General features: G+C 37.1%; 1 protein-coding gene across 3 annotated transcripts; it reads left to right on the top strand.

Moving 5' to 3' along the window:
• The first annotated feature begins 266 nt into the window (after positions 1-266).
• Positions 267-13,961, top strand: LOC135636637 (flowering time control protein FY-like). 3 transcript variants are annotated; one of them, XM_065148508.1, is made up of 20 exons: positions 271-536; positions 3,143-3,234; positions 3,964-4,032; positions 4,561-4,665; positions 6,049-6,144; positions 6,219-6,301; positions 6,410-6,481; positions 6,554-6,651; positions 7,910-7,969; positions 8,052-8,112; positions 8,186-8,273; positions 10,498-10,561; positions 10,757-10,835; positions 11,184-11,273; positions 11,576-11,664; positions 11,805-12,091; positions 12,176-12,328; positions 13,196-13,432; positions 13,575-13,711; positions 13,786-13,961. In XM_065148508.1, the coding sequence occupies exons 1-19, from the start codon at positions 410-412 to the stop codon at positions 13,674-13,676; spliced, it is 2,052 nt and encodes a 683-aa protein (XP_065004580.1). In that variant the 5' UTR covers positions 271-409; the 3' UTR covers positions 13,677-13,711; positions 13,786-13,961. The 3 variants fall into 3 exon arrangements, with proteins under 3 accessions (XP_065004581.1, XP_065004580.1, XP_065004579.1); XM_065148507.1 differs by having other exon boundaries at positions 11,805-12,328; XM_065148509.1 differs by having other exon boundaries at positions 267-536; positions 11,805-12,328; positions 13,575-13,961.
• The last annotated feature ends 442 nt before the right edge of the window (positions 13,962-14,403 follow it).

Genomic DNA, 14,403 nt, shown 5'->3' on the forward strand with positions numbered 1-14,403 from the left:
ATATTTGATCTTAAATTTTTAGGTATCTAAAATAGAACAACCCCGAGTTTTCCCCGCGCGTGTTGGGAGGTTTTAAGTTTGAATTTTTAGGTGTTTGCAAGTTTTTTTTTAAAGGTATTGATAAGTTTTTTTTGCAGCCCGACCCAATCAGGAGGCATAATTAAACGCCGTGTATATTATCGGATGACGTGGCGTTCTCTAATCTGACGCGTGGGACACGCCGCGCTCGAAATATAATGGTTCCGTTCAGTCAATTAGCAAGGGGTTCCCAAAAGTCTCGAGGCCCGACTCGTTGGCTCCCATTAGGAGCGCCACCCAGCTATATTGTCGCTTCCTTTTTCCAAACCCTAAACCCGGTGGACCTTCGATTCGATCGGGATTAGGGTTAGGGTGTGGAATCCGGACGAAGATGATGTATGGCGAGCAGCCGCACAACCCCGAGTTTTCCCGCGCACCGCCTCCTCCTTCACGGCAGCCGTCGGCGTCGTCCACCAATCTAGCGCCGGATTTCCCTCGCCCGCCGGCCCCTTACGAAGGTACGACCCGAGCGGGGCAGTAAAGGAGCCCCCTCTCTCCACTTTCCGGAAATCGTGACCACTAATTCTTGCTCTTTGTTCTTTTTCGCTGTCTAAGTCATCTCTTCTTGGGTTACCAGTCTATGCGCTCGAGTTCTCTTCTAGCCTTAGTTACCGAATGCGATTTTTTATTGACTTTTGGGTTTGGCGTTGATGATTTCGGTGTATAGGATGGTTTGATAGCAAGATATCGGAATGTTCTTGACTTTTAGTTTGTTTTATTTCTAGATTTGGTGTCGCTCTATCGTGTCCACCAACCACTGAACTTATTGAACCCCACATTGAAAGCAAACCATGGAATTTTGTGTGTGGAGAAAATTGTAATACTAGTTATTGGACGGACGATCGGGCTTGGGAGTTATAGATGAAGGATCCAAATGCATGTAGAAATGACTGTTTTGTTACTGCCCTACGATAGGTCATGCTTCTTTCTACTTGGCTTTTGAAACCTTAACATTTTTTTATGGAATCATGGGAAAAATGCAGGCATATCATACCCAGGTTGGGAATTTAACGAAATTATGATGACAATGAAAAGACGGGCTGTGTGCTTAAGCATATCCAAGAACTTGGGATAAGCTTCTGACCTATGATTACACAACTTGGGACCAGAAACACCCAGGAAAATATGCTCTTAAATGGCTAAGCCAATTAACCTGTCACTTCGTCTAGGTCGATGAGAAGTTAACAATAAGGAAATCCAAGAGAGCTAAGAAGACGGGTAATTAGTGTCACAATTAATATGCCTGAAGATTACTTCTCCTATGAGGTTCAGAGTGGCCTTGTCAATGTAAGTCCACCTGAAGGTATATATGTTTCCTCTTGAGTTCAACACTTTGGTATGGGTGCTGATGCAACAATCTTTCTACATCTATCAATGGGGTTAACAAGTATAATCTATTAGAAATTTTTTTATTACATTATACAGAAATGTTATTAGTAAGTTACTATTATATAATGAAAAGATTCAAAGCTTATTCAGCTGTAGCTTTGAAGATAACGATGGATCCCATTGTGAACTTATTTCTTCTATAATCACCTCGGAAGTGAAGTGTCATTGATCCAAATACAAATAAAGAAGAAATTTATTTGAAGATAACATCCATGAGATTCTTGATTGGCCTTGAAAACCTTGACATCTTCCTTGTTTGTGATGATACCACTGTTTTCTTGAGAATACTCTGTCCTCTGTTTCGTAAATATGATGGTAACAACATCTCTAATTTGTGTTTCCTTTGTCTTTTCTTCTCTGGTTTCTTCTATTTCTACTCTTCCCTTCCCCGTCTTCTTTCTTTTGAGTATGTGCTAGAATTGGAGAAAGGCGGCCAATTTCTACTGATTTTTGATAATAAGACAGAGAAATTACCAAAAGTGATACTAATGTAGATCTGGTATGTCAAACTATGCTTTGTCAAGCTGGCTCGAAGAGAGTTGGTACCTTTGTCGATCAGAGGTGTTTTGCTTCCAGACGATGACGGGGGAGTTGAGACTTGAGAACTAGTTAGTGGTAGTTGGTTGGATTTGAGTTGTGTTGGGTCATAGGACAAGAAGGGAATATCCTGTCAGAGTCACTAGAGCAATTTGGGTGAAATTGATGAGAAAGGCTTTCTTTTTTGAGCATTTGTTGTGTCATATTGATTTCATCAGGGACAATGTTGTGCTGGTCAGCATGTAGTAAAGTCTTAATCGTACCTGTTGGCATGGATCAATTTTCACAGGTTTGATGGTCGACTGGTAGGTAAATCAGACAATTTTTTCCATTTCGGTTCAAAACCGAGCAAACTGCTTGATAACCTTATGGCACCAGGCCTAGCAGTACCCATCATCCTTTTAACATTTGTTTTTTCTTTCTCTTCTTTCTTCTGTTGCTGGTGTTTCTCCTGCATTGCTGCCACCTTTCGGTTGACACCATCCTCTTCTTTGCCGCTCAACCACATCACCCCTCTACTCCTCATCCGATTCCTCCTTGGCTTACTGCTCAGGTTCAATACCCATTGTGCTTTGATAACCCAATCTATTTCTTTCTCTTTCTTTCTTTCCCTTTTCTTTGTATGTTGCTGCCACATCCCCGTTCTCGCTGCTGCTGCTTATCCACATCGCCACCTTTTTTTTCTCCCTCTACCCCTTTCTCTTTTTTTTCTCTCTCTTTTTTCCTTTCTGCTTGCAGTGGTCTCGCTAGTTCTGACCATCATTGATTCATACCTTGCACTTGGTGCATTGGATCATATTGGTACTGTCCCGACCTTGCTGTTTACCAGAATTGGCCCCCGACTAAAATTTTAAGTTTTGCCTGTCAGTCCTATCTGTTTCAACCAAGACATTATCACATCACCTATTTTAGGGATTCTCATTACACTGGTAGTTATTGAGTGGCACACTTGGTTCACTTTAACTCCGTGGTGTTTACGGATCTTTACTGAAGTTCTACTATCTTTTGGTGTTTACTATCTACTTCATGAAATTTTTTGAAGGTTCAGGGTTAGTTTTAAGTTAGAAGTTAGGTCTTAGTTGATTTAGTATTCGAGTCACAATGTCATATATGATCTGAGCTTATTCTAAAATTGCAGCATATGGAGATAGTTTTGCTGCTAGAAGAATGCGAAAGGTTGTCCAACGGCGTGCTGTGGATTATACAAGCACAGTTGTTCGATATATGCAGGTTACTTTCATTGTATATCTGAAATGTGATAAATTGCAAATTCCATTGTTGATTATTTGTCTGTTTATTGGCTTTCATTATATCATATTTTTTATGGGTCTTGTACCACATTGAAGGAACTAATACATTACCAGAAAAGATATAAAATTTGTTGATATTGCATCTTTTTCATGTTTTGTTATTCCATGATGGTGGTATTTCTTGGTAGGTCGACTCCTTTTTTGTCATGGTTTATATTGTTATGCTTGGTAGGAATTAGCTTTTATTTTACTGCAAATTAATTTTATTCTGCAAATTGAAATGTTTTGTTGAGAGAGTTGTTTAAGCATTCTCATGCATGTGCTTCACTGTTTTTACATTACAGCATGTGGTTAAATTATTTTCAGCTTAGAAAGATGAAAGAGCCTTCAAATCTAGGATTGTTCACTGTTGAAGTATCTAGACTTGTTATTTGTTTCTTTCCTTTTTTCTAGACATTGTAAGATGCTTTGAACTAAAATTAATGAACCTTCAAAGAATATCAAAATTGAAAGGTAGTCATTTGACCACTAGGTCTAGATTCCTACCTGGTTTTGCAATTCTCAGATATGGTATCACAGTTTGTGAAATAACAAACTGTACTGGTGCAAGTTGCCAGGCTTGTGCATTGAGTGTATCTTCTGGGTGATCTTTTCTTGTGGAATTCTAGTGGTCAGAGGCCTTTTTTTGCTAATATATCATCATTTGCAGGTTCGTATGTGGCAGCGAGATGTTGGGGACAGAACTGCACTGCAACCTACTCCAGCTGCAGTCTTGGATGTTAGTAATTTGATTTTTCCAATAATTTGGAACTTTAATTGTATTGGTAATTGAATTACAATCGAGTATGTAGTAGAACTAATTTGGTTAGTTTCTTCGTGATTTTATCTTTTTTTTTTTGCTTATTCATTATGCTTTTTCTTTTTTATTCATAGGACATGATACATTTCTCTTGTTTAACTGCATGCTGCTTGAGCTTGATTTATTCAATCTTCAAATAACTTCATGGTCTGGGTTTAATGTATGACCAATCTTGGTGGGAAAGTACTCGTTCCTTAAAAAGGGGAAACCAGAAGCTTCTTTGAAATAAAATAGAAGTCATTGGGTGGAATCAGTCCTCGAGCCGCATGATGTGTGGACACAAACAGGTGGAATGATACAAATGTTGGCGGAACCAATTCAGTAGTTCACTAAAAAAATTAGACAAAATTGTAGGAATTCTATATTCATCCAACATGGAATTGTCATGTTAGTCTATCTGAAAAGTCCTGCATATAGTTGAGTTGCTGATGTTGTTTATTTGTGCAGATCTTACCAACAGCTGCATATGCAGATAACCCATCCATAAGTTTTGCTGCCAAATTTGTTCATGCTTCAACAAACAAAAATAGGTGTTCCATTAATAGGGTCTTGGTAAGTTGCAAGAATTTCAAGTCATTTTATCCTTTTTGGCTAGCAATTAAAATAAGTTTTGGTTAGTCTTTTGCAGTTTTGTTGTCTCACCTTCAACCTATATGCTGATTATTTGTGTTTAGTTGCCAATGTATCTTTTCTTCTGTATCATCTTCTACTTTTATGCTGATTATGTGTTTTACGTGGTTAATGCAGCTTTTTTTGTTGTTTCACCGTCTACTTTGATGCTGATTATTTGTGTTGAGTTCTCGATGTATGTCTTTAGTTCTTATCTTTTAGATCTTTCATGCCACAAAACATATTCAACTACTACATGCCATTCATTTTATATATATCTTCTTTACTTTTCTAAAAAAAATGTCATAATTGTTTACAGTAAGAACGCTCTTGTTGCCTGGTTTTGTTCCATCAAGTCGTTAAACATTGGTGCTCAAGATTGACATGCTGGTCTTTTTGAAAAAAAACCATTGCACTTAATATTAGATTAGGTTTCCCTGCAAGCAAATGACATTTTGAACTTTAATCTATTAAGACTTGAACACCCTAGTTGCCTGGTTATGTTCCATCAAGTGGTTAAACCATTGATGCTTGAGAACAGCATACTGGTCTCTTTGAAAATATGTTGCATTTTGGGTTAGGTTTCCCTGAAAGCAATGACATTTTTGAACTTAAATCTATCAAGACAAGTCTTGGCTTCAGGATTTTAGGTTTGGGTTAGATTGAGGCTAGTATGATGATAGAGTGGCTGCTGTGTTTGGACACATTGATTTTACCTTGACTGCAGGGAGTAACTGTTTATTTTTAATTTCCAGTATTTGCTTAGACTATTTCTTCTCGCACAGCTTTAAAGGTAGGGCAGGAGGCCATTATCAAATAAACAATACTATATAATTGTGCTGAATATATTTTCAGAATGGACCATCAACCACTGGACTACTATTTCTTCATGCCTTCTGTCAAAAGTTCAGTAAGTTGTAATGGGAAGCCTTTGTCCCATTAATGTGATACAGAACCTGAATATCTATGGAAATTGGACTCACAGTTTGCTGTTGCATCTGATAGAAGTTCGATGGTAGATGAGCCAGGATTCTATGATGGACTTGTATTCAGTTTCAAGATTTCTGGCTTGAACAAAGAGAGTGAAAATCTAAAAACATTTGAATGGTTGCGGAGTCTGGCCTGCTGCTGACTTTCAGTTATTTATTAATTTATGTTTCCTGCTTTTGACTCTATGCCTTTGTACTGAATGGTGTGTTTCTCTTTGTATTTTCTCATTCACAAGATGTCTTATTTTTACAAGTGCTTTGTTCATAAAGTTGATATTCAATGAATATCTGTTTTTCTTAATTGATTTTTGTGCTTTTTATTCTTTTTGGGATGAAGTGGACCCCTACTGGGCGTCGTCTCATCACGGGATCACAGAGTGGTGAATTTACTCTATGGAATGGACAATCTTTCAATTTTGAAATGATTCTTCAGGTATTTACTATGTCTGGCTTTTATGATTCACAAATAAACTTGACTAGTTCCTAACTCCTTTTTTTTTACTGTAGGCTCATGATAATGCAATCAGGTCAATGATTTGGAGTCACAACGACAATTGGATGGTTACTGGGGATGATGGTGGTGCAATCAAGTAATGGCTTTGTCATATTATATATTCTTTGTTATTGTTTGATTGACACCTACTTTTTTCGGTATATTAATACCTTAGAAAACATTTGCCTTCGAAAATGTTACTCAGGTACTGGCAGAGTAACATGAACAATGTTAAGGCAAACAAAACTGCCCACAAAGAATCGGTCCGGGACTTGAGGTTGTGTTTTACCATTTTTTTGTTTGTTTGTATGGATGTCTTAATTTATTTGGTTTACTTTTTGTTGAACAGTTTTTGTAGAACAGATTTGAAATTCTGTTCTTGCTCAGACGATACTACTGTTAAGGTCTGGGACTTTGCTAGGTGCCAGGAAGAGAGATCTTTAACTGGTAATGTGTCTAATCTATTACCAGCTTTAGTTTATTTTTTTTGTTTCTTGCCAATTTATTTTACTTGTTGATCTTCATATGTCTGTTTTCCATGTCTTTTATTCCCACCTACTAGAGGCTGAAAAAATCGAATCTCTTGAGATAGAGATGGTAGCACACCCAAGTATTGATCTTATCATAGCTTGCCTATATGGTGTGGGCTTTGGTGCTAGTTAAGGTCTTGAGTACCCAATTAAGTAGGATGTGTTTCTTAGTGTCCTTGAACAACGCACTTTGCACAAGTTGGTATTGATCATTCTTGTGGTTATGAAATTTCAATGTACTGGACCCATACCGTTCAATGGTGGGACCAGTATGGGTTTGGTTCATAGCCATGTGCCAACATCCAATTTGCTAGCATGTGCCATGGTACTGTTTTGCTGGGAAAAATAAGGGGGGGAAGGAAGAAGAAGAAATAAGTAGGAGGAGAAAGAATAGGCAGTGGATGAGGAGGAAGAGGAGTTCTGCAAATGAGGGTGTGTTGGGTTAGGTCTGCAGGCGATGGAGGGACATCCCAGGTGGATGTGCGAGTGCGACAACAGGTGGGCGGCAAGCGACAACGCAAAGGGGATGCAATTCACAAGGAGTCGCAAACATGACCATCTGTAATGGGTTGGTTCTGGTCTCGGCTCACACTACTTATTGGTCCAAGTGAATTTGAATTCCCTAGGACCAGGTTTGCTTTTACTTAGAATTCACTCATTCTTTCATTTTGGCTTCATTTTCTTTTTTGTTAAGAAAGGATGGCCCAGTGCATGAGGTTCCCGCTGACGTTGGTTTAGGGAGGGCTAATCTATGCATGCTTACCCTTCCAACCAAACATTTCTTTGTTTACTAGATGTATTTTTCATTTGTTTTATGATGATATTTTTTTATGTTTGCTACTTCAATTGGTAAGCGATTTGTGTTATATAATCTCAATCTTGTGTTTAATGGAGTAGGACAATTATGAACCTAAGTACCGAAATTTACCTACCGGTCCAATCTCATACCATTTTGTGGTATACTGAACATACTAGCATATATCACCACTCTTAGTATATGTATATTTTGAATGTTTTTCTTCAGAGTAATATGGATGTATACCATATAATATCAGTAGTACTCATCTACTGGATGGTATTTTCTGGAGTGGTATTGAAGTATTTGGCACATGATATAATTTGTGGTCACTTTAAATAACCTTAGATTTCTTTGTTTGTGCTTTGAACTCAGGCAGGCCATGGTTGGGATGTCAAAAGTGTTGACTGGCACCCAACAAAATCCTTACTTGTGTCAGGTTTGTGACCTAGTAGTATGTGCTCTTTTTATCGGTCTGATTTTCGTAAAAAAATGTGTTATTTTTCATCTTGTTTTGGCAGGGGGTAAAGACAATCTTATCAAACTGTGGGATGCAAAAACAGGGAAAGAGCTGTGTTCATTGTAAGTACAGTTTAATTCTGTTGTGTTCACATATGCCATAACTTTATGGTTAATTAGTGAGTCTTATCTGCAGCCATGGTCATAAAAATACTGTACTTTGTGTTAAGTGGAACCAGAATGGTAACTGGGTGCTGACTGCTTCTAAGGATCAGATAATCAAGGTTGGCAACTTGTCTTTTCTGGACTTGCTTTGAACATAATCTTTTTACTAACTTGTTGCAATTTATTCTAGAATTCTGCGCTGTTACTTTTTCTGATTTTATGCAAAAACATAATTCTGTTTGTTTTTCTTGTTTGTTTAACCCAATATGATTCATGAATTTATTTAAGTTTGTTTGATTAGCTTTGTATCTTGTCCAGTTTGTTTGTATTCCCATGTGGAGTTTTCAACAGTTATTCTTTTGGCTTCTTTTTTTTTAGTCAAATTCAGTATGCAATATCCAATTTAATTGTTTGTTCACATATTGATGAACTCTATTTATGATCTATTAATTCTTTCACATGTCAGGTCACATTGACTTGTTGAGAATCACACTTATCTAATTTTAATTGTTTGTTCATATGGTAATAAATTTTGTTTATGATCTGTTAAATCTTTGGCATGTCGGGGAAATAGGACAGTGTACAGACTTGCATAAAAATAATTGGTCATTTGTAGATGAAATGTTCTTGTTCGTTAATTGTCTAGATTCAGCTAACTCGTATTTCTCATTGCTTTTATCATTTGTAAACCATTTAAGGTTTTAAGGAAGCATCTTATGATATACAACTTACTACTGGGTTTATCTAAACCAGAGGTCCTTGGTGTTTCATGATGCAATTCTGCTTCTAACAATATCACTTTGTAGTACCTAACCTGCAACATTGAATTTTAGATTTTCGACCGGAAATTACAGACTTATTTATTCACATGGATTGGCAGTTGCCGGAATTGAAGCCTTAAAGCATGAGATACATGCATGCCATGTGGCGTGATCAGGTCTTTGCTTAATGATATTTGTCAAGAAAGCAATGAGATGTAGATTTGTCTTCTTTGGACTAACATTTTGTGATTATGTTGGAAGCATCAGTTTTGCAGCTTGCTCACAGTTTTACTGAGATATAACTTTATTGGATTCTCTTCTTTTAATTCTTTTTAGTAGGTTCTTTATGTTGTTGGACCTTAGGGCATAACCCTTATCCTCTTGCTAAAAAAGTTGGTGGATATATAGCCGATAGATACAGTGATTTTATTTGATGAGCTATAGGTCCTGATGAATTTTGCAGTATTAGAACTTGGAATCAGATTTTGAGTACATACTAATAGATTACTTTGGTATTGACTTCATTGTGTTGTTTGTCAGACTTGTAGACTGAGGGCCTCTGTACATGTCATGGCCAAGTGTGTATTTGTTGGTGAAATTCATCCAGCCATCCAGGACAACGTGTTTGTTGGTGAATTCCATCCAGGATGTGTGTTTAATATCTCAGAGTGGAAATATGTGGAAGGAGAAATTTTGGAAGAGAGGAAGTATAAAACATACTAGAAGAAGAGAGACGATAGTCAATGATAAACAGCCTGGAGAAACTGTTATATTACATTAAGAAAGCACCAATTTTTATAGACAAGTTCTCTGACTGACTTAAGTCCCATGAAACTAAAAGATCTCTGGTGAAGGATTTTTTTTTTCCTTTCAAAACCTTGTAATCAACTAAAAACCTACCTGAAGAGACCTAAAGCTTTCTAGCACAAATCCTAATAGCCAAGCTCTCTTAAACAGTATGGCTATCTTTGATGCTAATATGATTCAGAACATGACTCTGAAAACTTGCTAACATAGCAAACCTAAAGTAAGGATGAAATTTTACCCAAAAATATATGAGAGTAAATAATTCAACGTAATTAGACACTTCTAACCTAATCAACTACAGATTGATGTAACACCTGGGCTTTGTTGCAAAATTCGAAATATTCATATATGAAATATCAACTTAAATGTGCCTTCATTGTGCTTCCAGATTATCTCATTTTTCTTCAAGATAATAATTATTTTATGTGGAAGATATGTTGTTTGTTCCTGTAATTTGATCCAGTGATGATATGTAACCAATGCTCATCATTCATAGATGTGGTAGCACAAAATGTGACTGTAACCTAATGGATAGAAGACTTGATATGCTCTCATAAGGCAACTGAAGAGCACTAGTTGCTTAATATAGTTATATCTGTTGATAGTGAGCAAATGTAGCTCATAGTACCTTTATTGTTTAAGTCTTTGAAGTGCAATTTCATATCTTTCAGCATATGAGCTTGGTACTAAGGAAGTTGAATTTCATATTGCATCATACTCAATTCACATGATATTTAGTTTTATTACTAATGATACTTATGCATATGAATTTCAGCTTTATGACATTAGATCCATGAAAGAGCTTGAATCATTTCGTGGGCATACAAAGGATGTAACTGGTTGGTGAAATTTCTTTTTTCCACGTTCAATTGTAACTTTTTATTATTGATGCAGTATTCTCATTCAGGTTTCACTCTACCAATAGCTTATTTTTTCTTTTATGAAAGTCTAGTAGTCCTTGGATTCTTTTTGTGTTCTTATGTGCTCAGTTCCTGACAAATAACATATTCTTTTTTGGGTGTATGATTTGCTAGCATTGGCATGGCATCCGTTCCATGAAGAGTACTTTGCTAGTGGGAGCTTTGATGGGTCCATCTTTCATTGGCTTGTTGGGTAATTGACTAGACCTTTACCTCCTTTCCTTGCCTTCTTCTCCTTTCCTGCTTGTTCTACATGTCCACTTATTTAAGTTATATGATTGGCTTTATTGGATAATTAATGACAAAAGGCATTATATGTAATCAAGTTTTGTATAAATTTGTAACAAAAGGCATCATATGTCCTCTTTGTTCTCCTTTACTATTACGAAAATTACATTTAATATATCCAGTTGTAGGCCTAATTAATTAAAATATTCAATTTATTATTTATCGACCTACTGAATGGCATCAGTATGTCTGTTCATGTAGTTTGCTAGCAATATTGAGCTGTCACTCAACCCTTATGATTGCTGATATGCAGGCATGAAACTCCTCAGGTTGAAATACCTAGTGCACACGATAACAGTGTGTGGGATCTTGCTTGGCATCCAATCGGCTATCTACTTTGCAGGTATCAGACATAATTTGGCGAGTTTTTCATTTGTTGTTAATGATTTAAGTGAGCCTTTACTATGTAAATCTTCATATGGAATCCCCTACTTTTATTTGTTCAGATATATGACCTATTATGTCCTATCAATATAACCTCATCTTTTCTATTAATATACAACTATTTAAGAAAGGTACTATTGCCATTTTATAGTGCTGTCTGATTTATAATCTCTATGCAAAATGTATATTTATGAGCTTTTTTAATATAGTCCGACTAGGGCATGGCTAGTTTGATACTAATTGTCATCTTGATCACTGCAGTGGGAGCAATGATCACACAACCAAGTTTTGGTGCAGAAATAGGCCTGGAGATCTTAGTCGTGATAAATACAGTCTTGGTCAAACTCCTGGTTGGTCATGCTCTCCCTTTTCAAGTCTTTTTGTTTGCTATTATGTGATTTTTTTTTTTCATTTGATCGATGTGCATGATTCTTTATATTGAAAAAATGAGGTAAAAACTTAAGACTCAACTCTGTGATGGTCTTTCCAGGTTATGGTGATCAAAATCCTATTCTGTCAGGTCGTAGTGCCAGTGGTTTCTCAGCATCAGAACCTCCACCGACTCCTGGACCATTTGCTGTCGGATTATCAAGAAACGAAGGGACGATTCCTGGTATTGGAGTTGCAATGCCTTTGTCTGTTCCATCTATTGACGGTTCTGATCAAGGAGAACAGAGGCAGCCTTTTCCCGGCAACATGCCTCCTGGGGCACCTCCTCTTCCACCAGGTCCTCATCCGTCTCTTTTAGCATCTGGTCAGCAGCAAGTTTACCAGCAGGTTCCTCCTGTTCACCAGCAGCATCAGCCATTTTCACAGCAAATGCCTTCGATGCCAATTTCTACAAACTTGCCTCAATTGCAGCCTCCACTTCTTCCGCATCCACATGGACCTCCTCCCCGACCTCCACTTGCACCTCTTGGAATGTCAGCTTCATATCCTTCCTCAATTCCGGGATCCATGCCAATGCCTTCCTCGTTGGTTCCATCTATGACTCCATCCTTCCCGAACTCAATGGTAATTATTTAATCTCTTCAACTCAAGGAGTATCATGCTTAATAGAGGTATATTTTTGTATGTATATTGAGTTGGTCTGAGATGGGATAACGTGGAAGTGACCTGACCTAACAGATCTGACCCTCTGATGTCTTAAGATTCCCTGACCAACCCATATAACTAATGGGTTGGGTCAAGTTGAACCATAGCTCCAAGGAAATGTATGCTTGATCCAAACCTTTTAACTGATGAACTGTCAAGAAGTTCTTTGTGCAGACCCAATTCATGAATCTGAAATGGGTCATCTTAAATGGGTTAGGTCAAGGCTGTGATTGACACCTCTACCATAATAAAACCGGAAGTAGGAAAATGTTTATTCACATCATGTTGTTACCAAAGGTTTGCATGGAAGTTTATAGTTTAGAGGTTTTATTGCTTTGTGTCACCACATTTCTTTACCTTCAAAGGTCATGGACCGGCTTCCTCACATGATTGACTTGTGCTAGCTCCTTTAGGAGGGTTGATTTACAAGTTTGGTGGGCTTCCTTACCACAACTGATCTAGTATTATACCTCATGTTTTCTTTCCACTCACAAGAGGGGTTCTAGGTCCCTAGACTGCTGCTACATTAAATTAGTATAAAAAAGATAAAAAAGTTTAGATATTTGATTTTGTTGTATGTGTTTTGATGATCAGGATTTGCACAAGAGATGCAAGGTTACCTACGAATAGATAGCTTATAAATGATAACATCAATTTGATGTTTGACCATTCAATTGGATGTATAGGTGTCTTGTTTAATCCAGATCGTTCTTTTGGATACAATGGAAATGCAAAGAAGTGGTTAAATTCTTCTATCAATGAATATGCATATTATTTCTCCTTCAGATGATGCAAGGATCAGCAACTCAGATGCCACAAGCACATATGATGGGCATTAATCAAATGAACCCAGGTTCTGTTACCAGCAGCAATATCCCTCCTGCAATTGGAGGTTTTGCAAATCCTATGGCAAATATCCAGGGTGCATCAACAAGCGGGTTACAAAACTTCCAAATTGGTGGTGTGTTCAACCTGCCACAAGGTGGTCAGATGGCTCCGATCCCAGGACTAAATGCTTACCAGGTTCGACACTCTTTTCTTCCCCTTTCGCTCATGCAATGTGTTGCATTTATGCATGCCAAGTCTCGTACAAACAGATGCGTCAACTAGTTCTGTTTCCTCTATTAGTCCCATTTGTTAATGTGGTCGGCTTCAATAATTGCAGCCTGGGATGATGGATGTTCGAGTTCCTGGCATGGCTTTAGGAGGGAACATCGGAATGCCACCGCCACCTCCAACCATGCCCCATGGATCCGCACCGCAGTAGGTTTCACCTTGAAATGCTTGACGAGTGTTTGACAGGTAGGACTACTACGGGTTGCAACTAATGGAGTTCCATTGATGAACTTGGACCTGATGTGTTTGCTTGGGTTCAGCTGATGCAGAGTCGTTCCCAGCCATGTGAGACCAAACACCAATTTGCTCTGATGTCATCTGTCCTAGCTGTTTTTCCACCTCAGCACTAGCTAAGTTTATAACATTATGGACCAACACCTTGTGTATTAAAAGTATAATCCATACCATTTAATGTACTGATTCAAACTTTCGTTTCTGTTCTAAGCATCTCTCGTTAATATAAAATGAGAATTGTCCAGGTGGAAATTATCGTCGTAAGCTTCCATAATTACGTATGTTTCTCTTTCGTCTGTATTTAACCTTTTAATCAACGTGATTTAATATGCAGTAAGCAATCGTGAAGGAGGAAAAAAAATTAAAAATCATATATATTTTATTTACGAGAAACATTATCCACGATGTTCCATATATACATATATTTATATGTATATAATATCAGCTTCATTTAAGCAGCAACGTGGGAATTGGAACATATATATATATATATATATATATATATATATATATATATATATATATATATATATTTGTATATATATATATATATTTGTATATATAAATATATATTTGTATATATAAATATATATTTGTATATATAAATATATATTTGTATATATAAATATATATTTGTATATATA

This window comes from Musa acuminata, chromosome BXJ3-4, assembly GCF_036884655.1.
Source record: "Musa acuminata AAA Group cultivar baxijiao chromosome BXJ3-4, Cavendish_Baxijiao_AAA, whole genome shotgun sequence".
Lineage (NCBI taxonomy): Eukaryota > Viridiplantae > Streptophyta > Magnoliopsida > Zingiberales > Musaceae > Musa > Musa acuminata.

Coding starts and splice junctions, on each gene's coding strand:
- LOC135636637 (XM_065148509.1), top strand. CDS start 410: ATGATGTATGGCGAGCAGCCGCACAACCCCGAGTTTTCCCGCGCACCG. Junction 4,666..6,048: donor GTTCCATTAATAGGGTCTTG/GTAAGTTGCAAG, acceptor TTTGGGATGAAG/TGGACCCCTACTGGGCGTCG. Junction 12,329..13,195: donor CATCCTTCCCGAACTCAATG/GTAATTATTTAA, acceptor TTTCTCCTTCAG/ATGATGCAAGGATCAGCAAC.